Below are 24547 nucleotides of genomic sequence, written 5' to 3'. Positions count from 1 at the left end.
TCTTTGTAAAATATAAAATCTTAGTTTGGAAAGAATTCCTACCATAGACCATCCGTAATCCTTCCTTCGCAACAGTCAAAAGCAAACTATTTTGAAATGAATCTTACAAGATACCTTTGTACAGTGGGGATTAAAATTGAATTTTTATGTCTATTTATTTATTTATTGAAGTGAAACGCCAAACATTCATTTTTCGCGCAGCAATCGGAGGAAGTACTTGAATGCCCCAGTCTCACTTAGGCAGGGAGCAACGCACATACAGACTGAGCTGTTTGTGTGGCAGTGATGGATGCGAGCTAGCCGTGTAATATTAATAACATAGAAAACCTGTTAGGATATATAACGAGTTGTCACTTCATATATCGCGTCATAGCTCTAGTTCTGATTTCTAACACGCAGATATATCCGGTAAGTAGCTTCGCTTCTAGTCTTAGCTAAGTAACCTCAAGCTATAATGGCAACTGTGTAGGAGCAGCGCTGCTAACAACGTTAGCGCTAGCTTGCAACGTAGAGCGCCTTCGTTGCTTGCTTTCAGCACAGGCTCAGATCCAGTAAAAATTGTAGCCATTTCATTACACGTGTCTGTAGCTTTGTCACACTTGTAATAAATAATATTAAAAAAAAATGTTGCTATGCAGAGTGTTTACTATCTGTGGGTACAGTTTTGGAGCCTTTCATGACCTGAATTTGCTCGATCGATGACAGGAAGGACCTGTTTTTTTCGGGTGTGATTTTACTACCAAACACTCTGAAGGTCTAACCTTTCTCCGGGCCAGTGTTGTAATTTATTAGAAGACACCAGATGTTCTTACGTGATGTTGTACTGAGGTTTACTGGGGCCATCATTAATGTAAAGTTACAGGAGTTACAGATTAAAGCATCTTCGTTCATGTCAGTCGTTTGGTTACTAGATTGCGCTGTCATATGTTAAACAGTTCTTTGCTCCTTTGTCAGCCTCGGGTCATTTGTAAAAAGGAAGGGAACCGTGGAAAGCAGGAATGTGCATATTTACATCAACAGTATGTGTCACAACCACTAGACAATATGGCACTTTGGAATTGATGCTGCACTTCAGCTTGTAGTTGTTACAGTTTAGCTCCCATGGGTCCTTGGTAATATCCGAGCACCGCCCCAATAAAAACATTTCAGAACAGACATCATTTTGCTCTATATAGTGATGGATATTTTTCAGTGGGACATTTTACAGGTGTGTCATATTTGTGCACATAAAGCTAAAGCTATATAGCATTTCAAACATAAATACACAACATATTGTTGTGTCTGCACGTATGTCCAGATAACATTTCCTGTGCTAAGCTTTTTGTGTTTTTGCTCATGCCAAGTGTGCAACAGGCAGAAATGTACTGCAAACCACTACCCATGTGCAGTAGACTTGCAATTCTGAGGGGAAAAGATGTGTTTAAAACATGTAGTTAGAAAATGAGGGGAAAGTGTGATAACCCTGGTTGTGGTTTGTGTGATTTCAGTTAGTACACAGCAATGGGCGGGCTGGGGAACGGGCGTCGAGGAGGAAGATCACCCCCTCTCATGATTGCTGCGCTGATTGCCTGTATCTTGGTTCTGGGATTTAACTACTGGGTGTCCAGCTCCCGCAACCTGGAGCTTCAGGTGGGTTAATCTACAGTGCTGTGAAAAAGTATTTGCCCCCTTCCTAATTTTTCTTTTCTTTTCTTTTCTTCTGCTTATTTTTGCATATTTGTCACACTTATGCTGTTCAGGTCATCAAATAAATTTTAATATTAGACAAAGACAACAAACAGCTCAAGGGATCATGTCGATGCTAGTGTATGATTGCCAAACACTTTTGGGTCTCTGTCTATTTATTTAAAAAGCTAATTATGTTGCCTCTGTTCCTGTCACAAGTTCCAGCTTAGCTGCGCCAAGCTTCGGCTCTGCCCTCTCGGCAGTGGCATCGCGGTAGACGCGTATGATGGTAAAGCTGAAGACTTCTCTGCCGTGCATTTCTACCTTTTTCTGGAGAAAGCATGGATTATCCCCTCACTTCTTTGTGTCCTGGCACTTCCTGGATTGCATTGATGGTACCTGGTACCTGTGGTTGACCGGGATGAGGTGCTTCAAACCTGCTGCCCCTAGCTTTCCTTGGGGAATTTTTGGAACTTGAGGTTTTTGCATCGTTGTCCTGCTGAAGTCCAGGTTCAAGGTTCAGTTCCATAAATAGCAGATCACTGGTAAATAAAATTTTTATCCTTCAGGATTTTTTCAGTTCCCATGACCTGGATTTCCTCTGTGTGACTGAGACATGACAGAGTGCTGAGATCAGTGCTCTGTCCGAACTCTTACCAGCTGGTTGTTGCTATTTTAACTCCCCACGGACCTCGAGGAGAGGAGGTGGAACACTGGCTGTTTATAAAAAGAACTATAAATGTAAGCAGTTTTTTTTATTGACTTCATTCTCCAGTTTTGAATTGACGCTATTTGAGGTGGGTGACTATTACCAACCCAAACACAATAAGGACTTTGTAACTGAATTTTCTGACTTCTTGGCTGAAATCATGCATAATTACGATCGTGTCCTTATTATTTGAGATTTTAAAATCCATGTGTGCTGTCCTGATAAGCCAGGGGTGGGCAAACTATGGTCCGTGGGCCACACTTGGCCCGTTGATCTTTTTAATCGGGCCTGCTGAAGATTGGTACAGAATTGCCCAAATCAAATCACTTCATAATTATGACTGATGTCGAGGATTCTGAGAATTGCTACAACAAAACTAACAACAGACTTCAGTGCACTGGCAAAAACAACACTTTCCCACTAAAAGTGAATGTAAGTATTAACACTGTAATGCCTTTTTTAACATTTATGTTTGATATGTATGCATCTGGTGCTGGTCCGGCCCGTCTGTCAAATTTTTAAAAGTCAGTGTGGCCCGGAGCCAAAATGTTTGCCCACCCCTGTGATAAGCCATTGGTAAAGGACTTTTTAAATCTTACTGACTCTTTAAATTTGGTGCCAAATGTGTCTGGTCCTAAACATGAACTTGGACACACACACTGGATCTGCCTGTGCTAAACCATGAAATTTGCAGCACTGCTTTCTCTGGTCACATACCTGTGGTCTTTGAAGTTGGGTTGTCTCATACTACAGTTCAAACTTCCGTCACCGTTATGCGCTGTCAGATCTTTGGCCCTTCCACTGATGATTGGTTCTCTGCTATTTCTTCCGATCCGGAGGAGCTCAGTGCCTGGTTTAATTTTTCTTGTTGAACCATCTTGTACTCTGTGGCTCCACTAAAATCTAAACAGCCCAAAGTTAGATTTGAGCCCTGGTTCAATGATAACAGTCGTACAATTGGACGGGAGTGTTGCAGAGTTGAACTTAAGTGGATGAAGGCTGCAGATGTCCCTTTGTTATTGATGAGGTTGCCAATAGCTGTCATTTCAGCCCCTGTCTCTGACCCCTCCGCCTCTGTCCCATGTTGTGCTGTTTTTAACCAGTTTGAGCCTGTGACTCTGGTGTTCTTAGAGGATGTGGTTCATCATATTGAGCCCTCAGGTTCTCCCCGTGATGCTACTCTGCCTCTATTTTTTTTTCTTCATATAAAATAGGTTTTTCCTAGTATAGATCAATTAGTGCTCACCATCATTAATAGCAGTTTGTCTTCTGTGTGGTCCCTGTAAATTTTAAACATTCAGTCGTGCAACCTTTAATTAAGAAATCTGACCTTGATCAATCTGTGTTAGCTGATTTTTGGCCCATCTCTAAGCTGCCTTTTCTTTCTAAGAATTTAGTGTAGATTGCTAGTTGAAGTCTTTTTTGTTAAAGCATGATATCCTGGAGGTTTTTCAATCTGGATTTAAAAGCCTCCATAGTACAGAGTCAGCACTGTTAAAGGTCTTTAATAATATTCTCCTGGCTTATGATTCTGGTGATTATGTGGTTCTGCTGCTTTTGATACAGTTGACCATGATAGACTAATATCCCATTTACAGTATCGTTTGGGTATTTGTGGCACTGCATTGGAATGGTTTAGGTCCTATTTAGCAGTGCACCTGCTAAATAGGACTGCACCTCAGGTCACCGTCTCAGTAACGGCTCATCCTCTTTGCTCTTCACCGGTTGTGTGTCGACAGACTCCACTTTAAACTATAACAGCATTCTCTGCTACTGTTGTGTTATCAGTGTTTTTGTTAAGAAAACTAGGGGCTGCATGAGCTTAATGTTGTCATACTTTTGATTCACACTAGTGCTCCTAAATACATTTCGCCATTAATGTGGGTGAAGTGCTCGCTTTAACATGATAAGGGCTACAGAGGCGGACATTAAACGAAGCGTCAAAGCAAAAAATTTGAATTGAACTGCTTTAACAGTTAGGAGTCATTCACAATTATCAACATTTTCCAAAGTGCACAAAGAGTATTCTTTTTTTTCTTTTTTAAAGATGATGGAACTACTTAATAGTACCTGCCTTGGTGCACATGTGAAACACAAATACATTATTCTCTCATGTCGTGATTTAGTTGTTTTCCTGTTGATTATTTTTGGTCACATCTTATAACACAAGGCAGCAAATGTGAAACCGGCTTATTTGCTAAAAGAACAGCGCAAACATGAGGCCAGTCAAACACGTCTCCTCTTAATATTTATGCTGAGATTTCCAATGGTATCATGACCCATGTCCAGTTCTTAATGAGAACAAATAAATGATCTAAATCTAAATAAAAGCAGTGAATATCCCGATTTTTGTACATGTGACACAGACTAAGCTGTATGAGTTGGAGAGCCAGGTGCGACGTGGAGTAGCAGAAAGAGGAATAGAAGAGATGAAGAAGAAGGAGTTCCAGGAGGAGATCGAGAGACAAAAGGAACAGATCAGCCACATAGAAATTCTCTACAAGAGACAGCTGGAAGGAGCCGAGAACACCTGCAGCCAGTACAAGGTGCGCACAAACACAACCGGTGACAAAAAAGCTTTATCTGCACGGACTCCGACATACAGCGGCTGTCGATCAGCTGTAGTCACAAGGAAATCTGGGGGCAATGAAAACACTTCTTTGACTTGCTCACCATTGTGGTTCACACCTAAAAAACACATTATTGGAGCAGAATCCCATTTAAGCTCTAAATAAGTGTGAATTTTGGTGTTTTTGTATCTAGGCCACACTGCAGCAGAACATTTCCTCCAGTGCAAAAACCATACAGGAACTCAAAGGTAACAGTTAATGTTTAACCTCTGCTTGCATTGACAATCAGAGGGCCGCGGAAAAAAGCTACAATTAATTTCATGTGTGTACTGTAGGTCAGCTGAATCAGCTGAATGATGTCGTGGGGAAGCTTCAGAAAGAGCTGCAGGGTTGCCGAGGCAACATCAAAACCCTTAATGACAAATTCATGTACGACATGTAAGAAAACTTTTTTTTTTTACCCAGTTATATTTATACAGGCCTGTTTGTAGAGAGATGATATAATTATTATAGCACACATGAACTGCTAATGCCACTATAATATACAGTATGTTCCTGTTTAACTTTTCTGTCTGCTGCATATATGTAGGACTCAGTGTAACGCCCAGGTGCTGTCCCAGAAAGAAATGTGTGATGAGAGAGTGGCTGCTGTTAAACTTGAAGTTGAGAAGAAAATGCAGAAGCTCATCCATTCAGCTGTCCCATCACAGGTAATTTTGGCTTTTCAGTTTAACAGTGAAGCGTGTGAGAGGATGGAAAGCCATTAGTTTTTCTGCATGATTGGGACTAGGGCAAAGGGGCAGTGCTGATCACATAAAGGAATAGTTACTGTTCATTTGTGCATTGTAGTCTTTTTTTTTTTTTTTTGCTCTGCACACATGTAGTCATTTTACTTTTTAAAACCACCAAGTGCCCAGTGCAATGTTTAGTGGTGAGAGTGTGGTGTGGGGTTGTTTTTCAGGAGTTGGGCTTGGCCCCTTAGTTTCAGTGAAAAGAACTCTTAATGCTTCAGCATACCAAGACATTTTGGACAATTTCATGCTCCAAACTTTGTGGGAACAATTAAGAGATGGTCCCTTCCTGTTCCAACATGACTGTGCACCAGTGCACAAAGCAAGGTCCATAAAGACATGGATGAGCGAGTTTGGTGTGGAAGAACTTGACCGGCCTGTACAGAGTCTTGACTTCACCCTAATGGAACACCTCTGGGATGAATTAGAGTGGAGACTGTGAGCCAGGCCTTCTTGTCTAACACCAGTGTCTGATCGCACAATTGCTCTTCTGGAAAAATGGTCAAATATGCCCATAAACACTACTAAACCTTGTGGGAAGCCTTACCAGAAGAGTTGAAGCTGTTATAGCTGCAAAGAGTGGGCCGACATCATATTAAACCCTATGCATTAGAAATTGGATGTAACTCAAGTTCATATGCGTGTGAAGGCAGATGAGCGAATACTTTTGGCAGTATAGTGTTCCTCTTTTTTTTTTTTTTAAACTGTTTAATCTTATACTCACTACTGTTTTGAGTTTTGTTTTACTATTTTGTTTCATTCAAATTTGAAAACTGAGTTCCTTTTGCTTGTGTTTGCTTGCATATCCAGATGAAAAGGAAGATCCTTCTTTTCCTGCATGGCAAAAGCTATGAATGCTTATCTTTGTTTCTTTGGTTAGATAAAGGAACACAGCATTTAATATTTGCTTCTTAGCAGGAAAACACAGTGGATAGAGCAGTGGAAGACAAGTCAGTCAAGCCTGTGTCTGGAGTTCACGCAACTGTTGTAAGCCACACACCGAGCCTCTCGCATCCCAAGAGAAATGAAGCCAATGAACTACTAACAAATGAGGTCACTGTGAATAAAGGTAAGACAAAAAAACCATGAATATCCTGGTGACTCAGTCTACTTAATTGAAATATAACACATAAAAGCATGCAATTACACTTTCATATATTGTGTGTCTAAGCACGCTAGTCATAACTAGCGCACAACCTCACATTGCACTTGCGCTTGTCTTATTTTTCAAGTTCCCAGCGATCCAGTGGAATACCCTACATCAAAGGATCTCTCCAAAGCAGAGCCACAGGCTGTTCCCTCAGATGTTGAACTCAAGCAGGACTCCATACAGCCAAAAGAGGGAGCTGCCAAAGGAGACGAGGTTGAAGCAGAGACCAGTAAACTTGTGAAGAATAACCTGACCAAAGATAAAGGGATGGAAGTGATAGATACTCATGAAGAAGGCCCTCAGAGAGAAGGTAGAGAATTTACATAATCATACACATTGAATGCACCAGCAGCTGTGCTTTCCTACCAAACAATTTCAGTGGCAATCCCATGTCCTGTCATTTAGTGGAAAGTAGGGCTTCAACTGTTGATTATTTTAGCAATCAAACATTCTATTGACTATTCCATCCATTAATCGAGTAATTGGATAAGAAATACTTGGTATTATTAATGAGCAATTACTATAAATAATTATTCAAAAGAGAAAAAAATAAAACCTTTTTTTTTTTTAAATGCAAGAATGAATAATCAAAATAATCATCAAAAGCACAGCAGTGTCAAATACAATAAGGTATACATACAGCCTAAACTAAGGCATGTAATAAAATAACCTTTACTCTGTCTTCTTGGAATGCTTTAAGAGGAACCAAAAAACAGTGCTAAGAGTCTTGTATCTCCTGGATGATGTAAATTTGGTGTGTGTGTGTGTGTGTGCACGCACGTGTGTGCGTGCATATATAGGTGTATTAGTGAATAAGTCACCATGTGTGTCTGTAAGGAGCATGAAGAACAACGAAGCATATCAGCATTCTCAGAGTGGGTTTGTCCTGTGCGTTGATTTAATGTTTCCTGGTACAGAAAACAGGTGTTATGATCGTGTACATGTTAATAATTAATAGTAATAATCCATCCATTTTATTTAGCTTACCCAGACCTCCCTCTCTACAGCCACTTCCTCCAGTTTATCCAGGGACATCCCCAGGTCAGCCGAGAGATATAATCTCTCCAGCATGTCCTGGGTCTACCAGGAATTTGTAGGTCTATTTTTAGTCACAAATGAAACGCTTGCTTTTACATGGTGACACCTGAGCACTACAGATTCATGGATTAAACAAAGCATTGAAGCAAAAAAAATTTGCCTTGAAGATTTTTTTTTATAATCGAGTTATTCAACTTACTCGATGAATCGTTGCAGCCCTAGCAGAAAGATTTCACCAAGAATCCCGAACCAATACTAACTGAGCACTTCCTCTAACCATTTTAAATTGTAAAGCTCTTGAGTTTAAGTGGACAGAAGCTCTTCGTTTTACAACAGTGTTAATAGGAAGCATTTTTTAAAACTTCCTCCTGCAGCATCACACTATTTTAGTTGCTTAATCCCCAAAAGCCATTGTACATGCACACATGTATGTAAGCAAGCAATTTCTTTGGCTGATGTTTATATCATACCGAGCGTGGCTGAGACAGCTCGCCAGCTTGTGTTTCACCACATCTCATTCACTGAGTAGCAAGAGATTATCTATCTATAGATCTTACAGACTTTTCAGTGATTTATTTTATTTATTTTTAAATAAAGTCTGACTGTGATTTGTTTTTTCAGAGGCAGATCCCGGGATGGAAGGGATGCTGATTGGTCAAGGAAAGGTCGATGAAACCCAAGTTGGTCAAAAACTTCAGGAACCTGACGAGTACGACGCAGATGAGCAAGTAGTGGGTGGAGAAGATTTAGAGAAATCACAGCAGAACACGCAGGCTGAAAACATAGGTATCTGTGTTAAATATGATTCAGCTGAAAAACACGCTTTATGTCTTAAGCAGGCTTTATGTCAGTATAAAGGACCATGTGAATGCCAAAGTTTGGCTGAAGGACAGTGATTAGGGCTGTGCCATATATCATTCACTATAATGGGAAAATTTTTATGTGAAATAAAAATGTCATATTGCAGTACAATTGCGTTAGCAAGGCCATCTGTTTCTGAAGAGTTACAAGGTTAAGTTACTTTACTTATTGTTAGTCTAAAGCATTAAGCAGTTATTTTTTACTTTTACTACAAATTTCCAGGGAAAACACAACCTAGGCTACTTTTGTGCATAAGTCGAGTGACTTATGCTGTGTCACTCAATGTAATGCTGTGCCACTACTAATGCCTTATAATGCTGCTGCTGGCGCCTTGTTTCAGTAGATTGACACTTCAGATTGTGTGTCATCAGTGACAGTAGCTCATTGGGAATGCAGGATGAAAAAATACCCCTCATTTACTTATACTTCTAAATACTGCTGTCTACCAAGCTGCAAGCATCAATAAAATATTCAGTATTTCATTTATTGTCAGAAATGTCATCATTAATTTTCTTGATATGATATAATTTTGAGGCTGTATTGACCACCCCCCCCCTTTTTTTTTGTTTTTGATTATTACAAAAATAAATGTACTGTTGTTTTTTTTACTGTTTGGTAGACAAGGTCATGGAGGATGAACTGGCTGACTACAATGGAGATGATGAGAATGAAGGAGAGTTTGAAGCAGACAAACAAGCTGAGCTTGCTCAAAACTGAGGTATACACTCAAACACACTCATACACACACACACACACACACTGATGTCTTCTTCCCTGGCATTCTCATTCTCCAGTTTTCATGACACAAAAAACACTGACTCATCATGATGCAGCGTAATTGCTGAAATAATTTTCTATCAGGCACATGTTTTGGTTCAGTCTCAACATGTTCTTCAGCATTGTTTACTTCACTCTATCAGTTTGAAGACTATTCAGCATCGACACATTCCACATTATTCCACAACGAATTCAAATTGATTCGGCCCTCCTAAAGCTTTTGCTGTCTCTCTGGTTTTTCCATCTAATGAAAGACCTCCTTCATTTGCATCAACATTTGTTTGAATCTCATATTTAGAGTTGAAGTGAACAGCTATCAAATGAAAGTTCAACACTTAGAATCTGCTTAAGTATACATGGAATAACAAGGAAAGAGGCCTCACCAAGCCATTTATCACTTACTCTTGAGCCTCTGAAAATAGGGAACAATGTATGTAAATGACTGTACGTTCTAAACAGCTAACAGTACTTTTGTTTCAGCTTGAATTCAAGGAGTTTAAAGTTTGCATATGAACTTGTGGGCCTAACGGTTCATGCCCAAAAAGCTCCAGGAGTGACAGACTGATAATTATTATGAAAGAGAATTGGCTTTACAAACCTGCACACACACACACACACACACCCACACACACCCACTGATCTCAGCCAACTCAGAAAAGCAGCCAACTACACTACAGAGAAAATTTGATAAAGTTTTATGGAAATATCCTGTGGTGCTCAGCGCGGGAGATGGCCAGGCTGGAGCCAGGTCCACTCATTTTTATTACTGCAGAAACAGAAATGTGAATAAACTCTGTGATCTCTGTTACTGGTTACTGGGACATAAAAATGAAAAATGATGCTGGGGGAACTAACTAAGAGTGAACATGAAAAGCTCAGTACAACACACAGACATTTAGACAATTAAGAAAACAGCTGGAACATTCTTTCACTGAATGTGTTTCTGTTGCAGGGCAGTGTTTGACAAGGATCCCGGATACCAGATTAAGAAACAGGACCTTCTGGTTTTTTTGTTTTTTTTTTACACCACGTTGCACAATGCCATACAACTTCATGCAACCCAGGGGGAAAAAACAGTCATCAAATAGAACTCACTGTATGAAAAACTGTTTAGAAGTAGCTTCCTGGATTATCTTTCTTTTGTCATTTTTCAATTGGAATTGGTGTTTTCTTGTCACTGACTATTTAATTTAAAGTAACTCAAGATGTTTTTAAGACTGTTGACTTGGAAAAACGGAGATCAGCATACCTGGAATGCATACTTCATAATGGCGGGTTGACTTGTTTTGTCCAATTTTCAGTGGCTTCAAGGTCTGAAATGCTGTAACAAGTTTAAAGATCTGAGTGATGTGTGTGACAGAACCGCTCCATCAGGCCTCCTCTCCGAGTTTCGACAGCATGTTGAACAAAGCCTTAACTCTCTCATAGAAATGATTATGACTTGGGGTCAATGGTCAGGATATGTTAATGGGCATGTTAGCTGTAAAACGTCATTATCAAACTGTTCTGGCATTTTAGTGGCTGCCAGGCTTTTATTAGGTGTGTCACAGTGTCAAATGTGTGTGTAGTGTTTTGTGATTCAGTTTTAAATTATAATGAAAGGACTAGACGGATATATTTTACATAAATTCTTTATCTGCTCAGAGTTTTATGTTCTTACTTTATGGCTGCTGTCTCTGGTCTGCTGGACTAAATGGACTGTGTATTTTGTCCATTATCAGGAGGGGGAGGGGCTGTTTCTGTAGCGTTATGAAGGACATTTTGTTGGCGTAGGGACTGTATGTTGAACTTTATTTCTTCTGCACTAACCTGGAAGCTGTTAGGCAAATGACAAATAAAACTGACTAAGGAGCTGCAGTTGTTCACGGTGTTAGAAATGTTATCACCATAGTTTTCATAACAAACCATTCACTGTGGTTATCATTGCAAATATACCAACATGTGCAGTGTGAAATTATCTTCCTTGGCTACTTTTATTTGACAATTTGAATTTTTTTTTCTTTGATAGTTCAAGTAGAATGGGTTTTTTAATATAGTGATGTTCAGCTTTTGTGCATCTGCCTGGCTTGAAGAAAGCTGTGCAGGAAGGAACTGAAATGGTATTTCATTTCACAATTCTTCAGCAACACAATTCTTCAGTAAAGGATGAATTTTAGTTCTTTAATGTTTCATTACAGTTTGGCTTCATAGTATAATTTTTTTGTTTTTTTTTTTGTTTTGTTTTAAAGAGTGCAGCCACCAAGAAAATGTGGTTATCACTTAATAATTAAAAGCATTAGCATCAATGCAGAAGCACAGATAGAATATATATGGACTAATATATGTGCTGTGAGAAAAACTAAAGGCTTTGCGGGTAGGTGGATGGAGATGGAGTTTCTCTCTGGTATAATTTTCTGTCTAAAATATTGAATGTGATTTCTTGAAATTGTGAGACCTGAAATGTTAAAAGCAATAAATGTTTTCTGTTCTTAAAAAAAAGAAAAACAGTTGCCCACATAAGAAGAAACTCCAAGTCTTGGAAACAACACTTCAAATCAAGTCACTGATTTGTTTTAGTACAGAGATAACTCCGATGATAGCAGATAGGCAGCATTATGTCATACTTGAAGATCAGCCAACATCAGTCCTGCAGCAGCACTCCTCAAAACTAATGAATGCAATTTCTCTGCCTTTTTGTCTCCCTTTTGACTGGTTTACAGGGAATATAATTTTTTTTCCTTTTAATGATTATGTAATTTTATTTTTTCACTGTTTCGTTGTCTAACTTTGCAAATCTTTGTCAACTACTGCATTGTTTTCAGGAACCTTTGTTTACTGAACTCAAATTATGTGTAGCCTGAGAGAGAATGTTTTATGATTTTATAAATTAGATTCAGTTTTTTTTTTGTTGATTTGATGTGTTAGAATTCTATTTTGTTTGATTCTGAACTGCTGAATAAATTTGACCGGTTTAAATAATTATAATAATAATCTTTATTTCCTCTATGGTTTCATGCAGGAGTTACATTTTCACAAAGTTCAAATCATATCAAACTGGATTATTGAATGTGACAAGTCTGGTTGTGAAATTTTGTTGCTACTAAATATTCCAGTCAGCTGTTAATGGTATTATAACAAAGTGGAAGGAATTGGGAATGACAGCAACTCAGCCACAAAGTGGTAGGCCATCGAAAATCACAGAGCAGGATCAGTGGCTGCCGAGGTGCATAGTGCGCAGAGGTCACTAACTTTGTGCAGTCAATCGCTGCAGACCTCCAAACTTCATGTGGCTCAAGATCATGTTAGCTCAAGAACAGTATGCAGAGAGCTTCATGGCCAAATAGCTGCATCCAAGCCTTACATCACCAATCACTATACAAAGTGTCAGATGGAGTGCTGTAAAGCTCAAGAGCATTCGAGACCTGTTTTCTCAAGTGACGAATAACGCTTCTCTGTCTGGCAATCCGATGCATGAGTCTGGGTTTGGCGGATGCCAGGAGAACGGTACTACGTTGACTGCATTGTGCCAAGTTTAAAGTTTATTTCCCCTTTACTTCCCCTACATTTGTCAATACAGTGTGTCTTAATGCGCAGAATTACAAAGAGTAAAGAAATATTGCATATAAATTACCGTAAAATTATTAAACTTTGTTAACATTTAATGTCAAAATGCAAAATATGCACAAGCAACTTTCAGTGACAAGGGGTCACCAAAGCAGGTAGCTCTGCATATTTGATTTGGCAGATTTCTGTGCTGAATGCCAGGAGGAGAGACAAATCCCCAAAGGACTAACGTGTAAAGTTTAAATATATTTGAAATATAGTAAATGTAAAAAGACTTCTTTTGAAGTAAAAGTTGAACCACTATTTTTAAAAATATTAATTTCCACAATCTTTGAGGCAAAAGGTGTAGTTACTGTAAAAAAAGGGACTGATTATTCACGTTCAAAAGGTAATGTGGAGCTGGTATGCAAAATCCTGCTCAGTATTTTAATACACTCATTCCCATTTCCCAGTCCTCCCCATGTCCCACCCTAATTGTAATTTGACTTCCATATTAGGCATGTCTCACCACAAGGCTCACACAGCTGGTCACCTGAAGTGATCCACAGCCAGAGGGACATGATGATACTTTCCATTGTCTTTGCTTTTATGCTCGCTGGTGAGTTGCTTTTCTTCACATTTTTATCTACACTTTTTTGAAAAGAAAAAAATATTTGGCACGAGTTTGATACAGCTGAGTTTCTGCAATGGAAAACTTTGGCTGTCAGGATCTTAATGTAAATTGCAGTTGCTTCTATATGATTTGAGGGGATTTCTAAGCCTTAACTTGACAAGTAGGTCTACTGTGTACTTTCACCCATCTCTCCTTCCATGTCAGGTTCTGCATCAGGAGCCATTGAGAAGAGGATTGTTGGGGGGATATCCTGTAAGGAGGACAGGCAATACCATGTCCAAATAGAGTCTCTTCAGGGGGGCATGACCTGTGGAGGTGCTCTGATTAACACTCGCTGGGTCATCACAGCTTCTCATTGCGCTGAACGGTAAGAAACTGCCAGACTCTCACATTATGTCCCTTTCTATGTCTACTATGGGATGGATATTGTTACAATGAGAAGACACTGGCATTTAAACCTGGTGTAACAACACAATAACAAACTACAAGGGAAGGTGAAATGAAAATCAATAACAAAACTGCCTGCTTTTTTACATTGCTCAGTGAGATTGTTATTATTTAATATACAAAAATTAGTTTCTCTCTCTTTGTTTCAGGGTTGTCAAAGTTAAGATTGGCTTAAACAACCAGCTGCCACTGTTGAAAGAAGTTCAGAGTTTTTTTAAGAATCTATTTTCGGGTCCACCAAAAAACCTTGAACAACAAATTGACCCTAAACAACAGTTTACCTTTAAAGAAGGGGATGATCCACCCCATGACATCATGCTGATAAAACTGAATGAGGATGTGTCTGCTAAACTTCCCACCATCAAGCTTCCTCCTGTTGAGTGTGAAAAACCAACTATGAATGCTCAGGTTCAGATTGGAGGCTGGGGTTTCAAGACGGCTGATGTTAAAAGTAAGGAAACCCTCAGACACTAGAGTCAGTTTTTAGAAATAGAAATCAGTTTCATAATGCTTTATTTTATTTCCTCAGAGGCCAGCAACCCCAAAAATTTAAAGTGTGCTAACACGGAGATCACTGAATGTGGTGAGAATGACAAACCTGATAGTAAATACCACAGCGATGAATCTACTACCATGTGTGCTCATAAACCTGGCGTGGACTCCTGTTTTGTAAGCAAACTGTTTAATACATGAACCCCATATTGGTTTTGATATTAAACATGTTTTATTTTTTTGCCATCAAATATTTAAAATGATCTAACCTCTGACCTCTGTCTTCCAGGGTGATGCGGGTACAGCTGTGGAGTACAACAACCTTTTACACGGAATCATTGTCAGCAACCCTGTTGACAAGTGTGCAAATCCCATTGTAATGTTGAATGTTTGTCACTACAGAAAGTGGATTGCTGAAACCATGCGGAACAATCCATGAGTAAAACCTACAGGAGATTTCCTGAAAAGAGTGCTTATTCTTCATAATTCATTAAATACAAAATACAATTGAAAAGATTAGTCAAAAGCTGAGGCCAAGCACGGCTTGGAAGATGACACTGGATCAGTCTGTCGTTTGGCTATTAAAAAAGTTATTTCATGAATAAAAAAGGGTTCATGTGTTACCTTATTCCTGTTTGAAGCATTTGAATATCAGAAGTCTGTTTCCCATAAAAAGTTGACCACTTCCAAATTTCATTTACACTCCCACTTCATAAGGCACACACTTTAAACTTAAGCTGACCTGCAGTTTAATGAGAACAACTCAAGGTGTCAGGATGCCTCTAAAATACAATTGTTTTAACTGTTAATTATTTAGTTTAGCAGTACTGATACAGATCTTGTGTAATACCAACAGATGTATAGATCTCAAAAATCTTCAAGTTCCAGAGGATCAAGCTGCTCTATATTTATTGGCCTTTAAAATGTGTTGCATGATTTCCACCTTTACTCTGCATTTACAGGATAGTAAACATTTAACGATCGGCACCCACTATGATTACAGGATTCATTTAAGCTATTACAGGACTGTTCCACAAGACTGTTCTTTGTGCAAAAACACACTGGCTCTTCTCTGATGCAAAAATAAATGTGTATATTATCACTCATTGAGTCCCAGTGGTGATTTCTCTGGTTTCATCTCTCAGTAATGTGAGAAAACAATCAATTGCATCACACACTCCTGTACATGGCGTTACAGTTAAATGTGTCAGACTGCTGGATGAAGACTAGGTCAGGGGCACTGTCCACGGGAGGAACACTTTCACCCTGTGGTATAGGGCGGGATCAAAATGCATAACTTTGGTGTTACAAGGTTACACAAGGCTAACAAGGTTTACACAATGTAGCACAGCTGCATTAAGATAAGCCTGTTGCAATACCTTCTTGTTAAACATAATTATTAGACCGTTCTTACTAATAAGTTAACTGCTCCTTTCTGAAATATCTCTTTGTTTTGTAGCGTAACACTACTACTTTGTATTAATTGTAAATTAAGATACAACCACATACAAGTAATGCGAGTAATGTGTTACCTGGGTTTCCTTCTTGTGCCCTTGAGCCAGTTCCATGACTAGACTCACAGCATTCAGGTTAAAACCAAGAGGCAAACACTGGAGCTAAGGAAACCAAAGTTAAACTAATGTGGAAATGCCAAAGACTGCAGATCCTCCAGTGGTCCTTGAGGAGGCTTAAAAAAACGAGCCCGAGAGACTCCCATGTTAACGTGCACAAATTAAAAGAACCTGGAAAGTTTCTCCCTTCATAACTACTCTGAGCTTCATAACTCATCCATGTGGATACTGGAGTTAGGGGTATGATCACATAGATTAACAGGTGATCACTGGAAAGGATCAGCATCTGTGAGGCCTCACCCCGACTAATTTGAATCATTACACTGGACCTCTGCACTGTATGCAGCTGCCGGTGTCTTTGGGGGCATTTTTTTAATGGATTATCTGTATAAAACTGTTTTTTTGTGTAACTGAATTTTCTGAATTTGTGTGATGTGTGCACAAATTCATGTATGTGTTATATTTTCTGTTCTTTAGTTACCTTATTTCTAAACTCATCTGTTGTACCTGTAGCTGATGGCTTGTCAAGTCACCCCAAGCCAAAATTTGTGTGTGTTACGTCCTCTAGTGGTGTAATTTTGTGACTGAAGTGCTGAATACTGGAATGAATGGATGATAACAGTTCAGCTTTCTGAGCAAAAGCTTCCCTGAACTTTTCTGTTAAAGGCACAATTTTCTCCTTGGTATCAACAAGCAAACAAAGAAATCAACAAACAAATACACACAGAAAAGGAGAATTTTTCTTTTTTTTGGTTTGTAGGTTACATATAATCACCTCTTAAAATAAGTAATTTTTAAACAAAATTTTAATTTTTGACAAAATCACATTTTCTATATTTGGTTCAGTTTTTTTTTCTTTCATCTTTTCTGAAATACCTGAAAAAAAAAATTACTTAGACCATTATTTAAAGAGGGTGACGATATATCTACATATCTATACACACACTCACACATACGTTCATATACATATACAAACTCGCCCTGTGGGCAGTCTTTATCCCCCAAGCTCGTGTCCTCTACCAGAGGCCTGGGAGCTTGAGGGTCCTGTGCAGTATCTTAACTGTTCCTAGGACTGTGCTCTTCTGGACAGAGATCTCAGATATTGGTCCTGGAATCTGCTGGAACCACTCTTCCAGTTTGGGGGGGTCACTGCCCCGAGTGTTCCGATTACCACGAGAAACACTGTTGCCTTCCCCTTCCACATCCTCTCTAGCTCTTTTCTGAGCTGTTGGTATTTTTCAAGCTTCTCGTGTTCCTTCTTCTTGATGCTACTGTCTCTTGGTATTGCTACATTTATCACTCCGGGCTTCCTCCTTCACAGTTGTGAATGGCTGTCTGTCTCTCTGTGACAGGCTGGCCTCTGGTAGAGAAGTACCAGGGGCTGAAAGAACAACTGGGGGAGATGTGGAAGGTAAAGTCCAAAGTGGTCCTAGTAATAATAGGAGCTTTACGAGCTGTAACCCCCAAGAGTGGTTTACAGGCACAACATCAGAGGTTTCTGTCCAAAAGAGTGTAATCCTAAATCATATATACTGTGTAGAATCCTCAAACTCCCAGGCCTCTGGCAGAGAACCCCAGCTGGAGGAACCCACATATGTGACCCCACAGGGAGTGAGAAGAAGATTTATATACACTGCTCAAAAAAATAAAAATAAAGGGAACACTCAAATAACACATCCTAGATCTGAATGAATGAAATATTCTTATTGAATACTTTGTTCTGTACAAAGTTGAATGTGCTGACAACAAAATCACACAAAAATCATCAATGGAAATCAAATTTATTAACCAATGGAGGCCTGGATTTGTTGTCACACACAAAATTAGTGGAAAAACACACTACAGGCTGATCCAACTTTGATGTAATGTCCTTAAAACAAGTCAAAATGAGGCGCAGTATTGTGTGTGGCCTCCATGTGCCTGTGTGACCTCCCTACAACGCCTGGGCATGCTCTTGATGAGGTGGCGGATGGTCTCCTGAGGGATCTCCTCCCAGACCTGGACTAAAGCATCCGCCAACTCCTGGACAGTCTGTGGTGCAACGTGACGTTGGTGGTGATCTGATGTCCCAGATGTGCTCAATCGGGTTCAGGTCTGGGGAACGGGCGGGCCAGTCCATAGCTTCAATGCCTTCATCTTGCAGGAACTGCTGACACACTCCAGCCACATGAGGTCTAGCATTGTCCTGCATTAGGAGGAACCCAGGGCCAACCGCACCAGCGTATGGTCTCACAAGGGGTCTGAGGATCTCATCTCGGTACCTAATGGCAGTCATGCTACCTCTGGCAAGCACATGGAGGGCTGTGCGGCCCTCCAAAGAAATGCCACCCCACACCATTATTGACCCACTGCCAAACCGGTCATGCTGAAGGATGTTGCAGGCAGCAGATCGCTCTCCACGGCGTCTCCAGACTCTGTCACATGTGCTCAGTGTGAACCTGCTTTCATCTGTGAAGGGCACAGGGCACCAGTGGTGAATTTGCCAATCCTGGTGTTCTCTGGCAAATGCCAAGCGTCCTGCACGGTGTTGGGCTGTGAGCACAACCCCTATCTGTGGACGTCGGGCCCTCATACCATCCTCATGGAGTCGGTTTCTAACCGTTTTTGCAGACACATGCACATTTGTGGCCTGCTGGAGGTCATTTTGCAGGGCTCTGGCAGTGCTCATCCTGTTCCTGCTTGCACAAAGGCAGAGGCAGCGGTCCTGCTGCTGGGTTGCTGCCCTCCTACGGCCTCCTCCACGTTTCCTGGTAGTGCCTCCGGCCTCTGGACACTACGCTGACAGACACAGCAAACCTTCTTGCCACAGCTCGCATTGATGTGCCATCCTGGATGAGCTGCACTACCTGAGCCACTTGTGTGGGTTGTAGAGTCCGTCTTATGCTACCACGAGTGTGAAAGCACCACCAACATTCAAAAGTGACCAAAACATCAGCCAGAAGGCATAGGTACTGAGAAGTGGTCAGTGGTCCCCACCTGCAGAACCACTCCTTTATTGAGTGTGTCTTGCTAATTGCCAATAATTTCCACCTGTTGTCTAGTCCATTTGCCAACAGCATGTGAAATTGATTGTCAATCAGTGTTGCTTCCTAAGTGGACAGTTTGATTTCACAGAAGTTTGATGTACTTGGAGTTATATTGTGTTGTTTAAGTGTTCCCTTTATTTTTTTGAGCAGTGTATAAAAGTGCTAACCTATACCTTTTTGGCTCAAGGTAGCATTATTTTCATTTATTTTTAATGTATTTTTTTTGCACTATACACTGATGGATGAGCTTCAACGTTCTGGAAGGAATCTGAATCTCATTTAACAGAAAATGGGTCAAGAGAGGGTGCTCATGACTTGGGTTTAGCTGGTGAGATTTTCTTCAAACTGCTAAGTAACTACTCCCAGGAGAGCTTATCTGCAAATAAGGAAAATATTTCATGTCAGAAGGAAATTGGGACACGGCCTCATCTGAGATAGCTGGCTCCTTTTAAGGGAGTGACGTGATAAGCAATCAGAAGGTTGCAGAGGAGAGTGCTCTAAACCTAAAGAAGAGATTAAGGAAATATCCATCATTCTAACAAAAGTACATAGACATAATAAATAACATAATTTCTATGGGGTAAGTAAAGTAGGCACCTGTTGATGAACTGGCATATGGTGAATGGTGATTGTGGTATATCCCACCTATGGAGTGTATCACTCTTGCAAAGGTAATGTAATATTGTGTTTGACTGTGAAGCAGCTTTTCAGTCAACCTCCCTTAATGCTGAACTCATGCAGGGGTCAGACCTAGCTAAAAGTTGTGCCTCACTGCTGGAGCCCGTGTTTAAGAAGGTGCAACTTTTACTTCTAAAGTACGCCATCTCCATTTCCAGTTTCCAGTTAGTCACGGAATACATGTTTTCCTAGCAGATGTATCACATCCAATATGGTGGACAACTCTTGAACAACGTGTGCATAACATCACATGAGAAACCTCAATACCAGAAGAGCAATGGGCATAAAGGATTTGGAAGAAACACAAATCCTCTTGGCATTGCATCATTAAGGGCATTCAGCGTAAAAAAAAATCTGCAGATCAAAGATGCAGATCCCTTGGAGTGGCTGAAAGTAGCTTCATTTCAGTTTCTTCTCTGCAATAAACTGGAAATTATAATATCAACTAATAGGATAAGTATTAATATTGTGGATAGTTTGCTGACTTTTGTGCAGGTGTTCTGCTCTGTGTAGAAACTTTGACTACATATCTTCATTATCTCATGATGTTAGAGGCATTATCAACATAATTTTCATAATGCTGAAACAATGCCTATTATTATCTTCCAGACTACTGTTATATACCTCTCTCTCTGTCCCCCCCCCCCCCCCCCCCCCCCGATCTCTTAAAGTACAACAAGTGTATATAGTGTAGGTTCAGCTTTTGTGCTTCTGGCTGGTTCAAAGACAGGTGTGCAGGAAAAAACTGAAATGTGATAACTGAGAACCAAAGGTTCAAGTCTGATTCCATGACAGCTTATTAGACTTACTGTAACAGTTTTCTTCCCTGCAGAAGTACAGATGGAATATATATGGAATAATGTATATGCTGTAGATGTTTCTCCAGCTTTGAAACACAGAGAACCTAAAAGAGCAAAGGTCCATGAATACAAAAACATTAAACACTGTTCATCAAACCTTCTCTAGGCTGATTTTATGTGGACTATTGGAAACAACATGACAAAAAAACAAAAAAACAAAACTTTCCAACAAATAGTTTGAATATGCTTTTCTTCTAAAATTCATGTTTTTTTTTCCTTGAAATGGTGAGATCTGAAATGACTGAAATGTTAAAAAAATGTTTTGTGTTCTTAGAAAATGATCGAATACATAAGAAGAGGCTGCAGAGTCTTGGAAGCAATATTTTATTTCAAGGCCTTGGCTGAGTAACTTTGTTTCTTTTAGTAACACAGACTAAGAGATCGTAGTAGATAGGCAGCATTATCTCAGGGTTGAACATCAGCCAACATCAGTCCTGCAGCAGCATTCCTCAAAACTGATGAATTCAATTTCTCTGCATTGCTGCCTCTTTTTTTTTTTTTAAATGTTTCAGTGCCTTTGAAAACTATCAAGGTTTTCATGATTTTTTTTAAAATACAAATTTCATTCACTTTTTTTTTGTTGATTGGATTTGTTAGAATTTGAATTTTTAGTTTGAACTACTGAACAAACTTGTGCCTGATTTAAATAATCGTAGCCTTTATAGACAATAAAAATGTTTTTCTGTCCTCTGTCAAAATGTGGTTTCATGTGGGGAATGTTATATTGTTTGTAAATTTAATTTGTGATACAGTTAAAAATAATACAAAACAGGAGCACAGTAAGTGCATGGCCGTACCAGTGAAGTAAACTTGAGGTAATATTTAGAAAGTCATCGTGTTAGGACAATTATTTTTAAATAATTTAAATAAACAATGCTTTAAGAAAACACTTTTACACATTTTAACTGTACAGTTTGCATGTAGTTCAACAGATGGGCCAATAAGAATCAATTTACCGGTACATTCAAACGGGAAACAGTATCAGCATGATCGCATTTGGTTATAAAGCATTTGTATAAATATCTCTTCATGACACTGAATATTCAAAATAGCATAGATATAACATAGACACTTTACCAAAAGCGAGTAAAGAAATAGTGCATATTTATCACCATACAATAGGCTTTTAAACTGTTTGGAGGTCTATTATTTAACTTTAAAATGCAAAATTTGCCTGCAATATAAAACTAAATGTACACGATTATAAACTTGGAGGTTGACTTCAGTTTAGCATGCTGTCTGATATGTCATCAGAACAAATATATCCCTTTTGTACAGTCTTATATGTTATAAGTGGATATTGTTTAATTGACCCAAGTCTTTAGCAGAGCTCTTCCAGGGAGAGAGTGGATATAATAGAAAGAAGGAAAGTTAACCCAGCAGTCTTTGAATAAAACTGGGGAATCGGATATGATAATAGGTCCCCTTTAAGACTAAATCAAACATTGGGTTGTATTCTGCAGTAAATACACTGTTGATTATAAGGAAAAAGCACAAAATTGCTAATCAATTATATTTTAAAGTTTAGAGTTTAAAGTGATTTAAAATATAGTAAATGTAAAAAGGCTTTTCTTGAAATAAATGTTGAACCATTATTTATATAAAAGAAAAGTGGAGTTAAAAGGGGCTCTGAACTGGTTCTTCAAGTTCAAGAGGTCACATGTGGAGCTGGTATGCAAAACCCTGCACAGTATGTTAATACAATCCTCTCCATGTCCCACCCTAATTGTACATTTCACTTCCATATTAGGCATATGACACCACATGGTCATATGGTGACACACTGGCTTCAATGGTCATTTTACTATAAAATGCTGCAGGATCAGACAGTTGGTCACCTGAAGTGATCCACATCCAGAGGGACCATGACGATGCTTTCCATTGTCTTTGTTTTTGTGATCGCTGGTGAGTTGTTTTTCTTCACATTCTTCTCCTCTACATTCAAATTTTTAAATGGAAGAAATTATTTGGTGTGAGAGTAACACAGCTGAGTTTCTGCAATGGAAAACTTCAGTAAAAATCAGTCAGGATCTTATAATTACAGCTGCTTCTATATGTTTTGAATCCATTCAAGTTTGAAGGGATTTCTAAGGCTTAACTTGACAAGTAGGCCTACCGTGTGCTTTCACTTTTCACCCGTCTCTCCTTCCATGTCAGGTTCTGCATCAGGAGCCATTGAGAAGAGGATTGTTGGGGGGATATCCTGTAAGGAGGACAGGCAGTACCATGTCCAAATAGAGTCTCTTCAGGGGGGCATGACCTGTGGAGGTGCTCTGATTAACACTCGCTGGGTCATCACAGCTTCTCATTGCGCTGAACGGTAAGAAACTGCCAGACTCTCACATTATGTCGCTTTCTATGTCTACTATGGGATGGATATTGTTACAATGAGAAGACACTGGCATTTAAACCTGGTGTAACAACACAATAACAAACTACAAGGGAAGGTGAAATGAAAATCAATAACAAAACTGCCTGCTTTTTTACATTGCTCAGTGAGATTGTTATTATTTAATATACAAAAATTTGTTTCTCTCTCTTTGTTTCAGGGTTGTCAAAGTTAAGATTGGCTTAAACAACCAGCTGCCACTGTTGAAAGAAGTTAAGAGTTTTTTTAAGAATCTATTTTCGGGTCCACCAAAAAATCTTGAGCAAGAAGTTGACCCTAAACAACAGTTTACCTTCAAAGAAGGGGATGGTCCACCCCATGACATCATGCTGATAAAACTGAATGAGGATGTGTCTGCTAAACTTCCCACCATCAAGCTTCCTCCTGTTGAGTGTGAAAAACCAACACTAAATGCTCAGGTTCAGATTGGAGGCTGGGGTTTCAAGACGGCTGATGTTAAAAGTAAGGAAACCCTCAGACACTAGAGTCAGTTTTTAGAAATAGAAATCAGTTTCATAATGCTTTATTTTATTTCCTCAGAGGCCAGCAACCCCAAAAATTTAAAGTGTGCCAACACAGAGATCACTGAATGTGGTGAGAATGACAAACCTGATAGTAAATACCACAGCGAAGAAGCTACTACCATGTGTGCTCATAAACCTGGCGTGGACTCCTGTTTTGTAAGCAAACTGTTTAATACATGAACCTCGTATTGGTTTTGATATTAAACAAATTTTATTTTTTGCTATCAAATATTTAAAATGATCTAACCTCTGACCTCTGTCTTCCAGGGTGATGCGGGTACAGCTGTGGAGTACAACCACCTTTTACATGGAATCATTGTCAGCAACCCTGTTGACAAGTGTGCAAATCCCATTGTAATGTTGAATGTTTGTCACTACAGAAAGTGGATTGCTGAAACCATGCGGAACAATCCATGAGTAAAACTTCCAGGAGATATATTTCCTGAAAAGAGTGCTTATTCTTCATAATTCATTAAATACAAAATACAATTGAAAAGATTAGTTAAAACTGAGGCCTAGTACAGTTACAATGCAAACTGCTTGGTACTTTGCACTGGCTCAGTCTGTTATTTGTCTATAAAAATCACCGTTTTCTTTGTGAATAAAAAGCATGTCTGCCTGGAGTTCATGTGTTGCTTGATATGTTTGAAGCATTTGAATATCAGGTCTGTTTTCCATAAGATATTAATCACTTTTGAATTTCAGCTGCGTTGTCACTGTAGGGCACACACTGTCTCAAAACTTGTGCATAAAATTGAACAGAACAATAAAACCTGATTCTCCATTCCAATCAGATTTATATTTTCATTTAGTGTCTGTCTCTAAGACATGTCTCCTTTATGC

At 39.3% G+C, this 24547-nt stretch overlaps 3 protein-coding genes across 4 annotated transcripts; all 3 read left to right on the top strand.

The window, feature by feature from the left end:
• Window positions 1-229: 229 nt before the first annotated feature.
• On the top strand, window positions 230-12519 carry golm1 (golgi membrane protein 1). 2 transcript variants are annotated; one of them, XM_030738411.1, is made up of 11 exons: window positions 230-408; window positions 1488-1629; window positions 4741-4920; window positions 5138-5192; window positions 5280-5382; window positions 5534-5654; window positions 6654-6804; window positions 6968-7195; window positions 8545-8709; window positions 9404-9502; window positions 10514-12519. In XM_030738411.1, exons 2-10 carry the CDS (start codon window positions 1501-1503, stop codon window positions 9499-9501), a joined length of 1230 nt encoding a protein of 409 aa, XP_030594271.1. In that variant the 5' UTR covers window positions 230-408; window positions 1488-1500; the 3' UTR covers window position 9502; window positions 10514-12519. The 2 variants fall into 2 exon arrangements, with proteins under 2 accessions (XP_030594271.1, XP_030594270.1); XM_030738410.1 differs by having other exon boundaries at window positions 6651-6804.
• A 1143-nt stretch (window positions 12520-13662) lies between these two features.
• On the top strand, window positions 13663-15285 carry LOC115786341 (kallikrein-2-like). Its single transcript, XM_030738458.1, has 5 exons — window positions 13663-13702; window positions 13922-14084; window positions 14314-14615; window positions 14694-14833; window positions 14946-15285. Exons 1-5 carry the CDS (start codon window positions 13663-13665, stop codon window positions 15093-15095), a joined length of 795 nt encoding a protein of 264 aa, XP_030594318.1. The 3' UTR covers window positions 15096-15285.
• A 7278-nt stretch (window positions 15286-22563) lies between these two features.
• LOC115786293 (kallikrein-2-like) lies at window positions 22564-24327 on the top strand. The gene is made up of 5 exons (XM_030738385.1): window positions 22564-22696; window positions 22949-23111; window positions 23341-23642; window positions 23721-23860; window positions 23972-24327. Exons 1-5 carry the CDS (start codon window positions 22657-22659, stop codon window positions 24119-24121), a joined length of 795 nt encoding a protein of 264 aa, XP_030594245.1. The 5' UTR covers window positions 22564-22656; the 3' UTR covers window positions 24122-24327.
• The last annotated feature ends 220 nt before the right edge of the window (window positions 24328-24547 follow it).

The sequence above is a fragment of the Archocentrus centrarchus genome, chromosome 9 (genome assembly GCF_007364275.1).
Source record: "Archocentrus centrarchus isolate MPI-CPG fArcCen1 chromosome 9, fArcCen1, whole genome shotgun sequence".
Lineage (NCBI taxonomy): Eukaryota > Metazoa > Chordata > Actinopteri > Cichliformes > Cichlidae > Archocentrus > Archocentrus centrarchus.
This window is presented reverse-complemented; position numbering and strand designations above follow the sequence as displayed.

Excerpts from the sequence above, each read along its gene's own strand:
- golm1 (XM_030738410.1), top strand. The coding sequence starts at position 1,501 with ATGGGCGGGCTGGGGAACGGGCGTCGAGGAGGAAGATCACCCCCTCTC. Across the intron at positions 5,383-5,533 it reads GACAAATTCATGTACGACAT|GACTCAGTGTAACGCCCAGG; the intron begins GTAAGAAAACTT and ends GCATATATGTAG. Across the intron at positions 6,805-6,967 it reads TGAGGTCACTGTGAATAAAG|TTCCCAGCGATCCAGTGGAA; the intron begins GTAAGACAAAAA and ends TTATTTTTCAAG.
- LOC115786341 (XM_030738458.1), top strand. The coding sequence starts at position 13,663 with ATGATGATACTTTCCATTGTCTTTGCTTTTATGCTCGCTG. Across the intron at positions 13,703-13,921 it reads CTTTGCTTTTATGCTCGCTG|GTTCTGCATCAGGAGCCATT; the intron begins GTGAGTTGCTTT and ends CTTCCATGTCAG. Across the intron at positions 14,616-14,693 it reads CAAGACGGCTGATGTTAAAA|AGGCCAGCAACCCCAAAAAT; the intron begins GTAAGGAAACCC and ends TTATTTCCTCAG.
- LOC115786293 (XM_030738385.1), top strand. The coding sequence starts at position 22,657 with ATGACGATGCTTTCCATTGTCTTTGTTTTTGTGATCGCTG. Across the intron at positions 22,697-22,948 it reads CTTTGTTTTTGTGATCGCTG|GTTCTGCATCAGGAGCCATT; the intron begins GTGAGTTGTTTT and ends CTTCCATGTCAG. Across the intron at positions 23,112-23,340 it reads GCTTCTCATTGCGCTGAACG|GGTTGTCAAAGTTAAGATTG; the intron begins GTAAGAAACTGC and ends TCTTTGTTTCAG.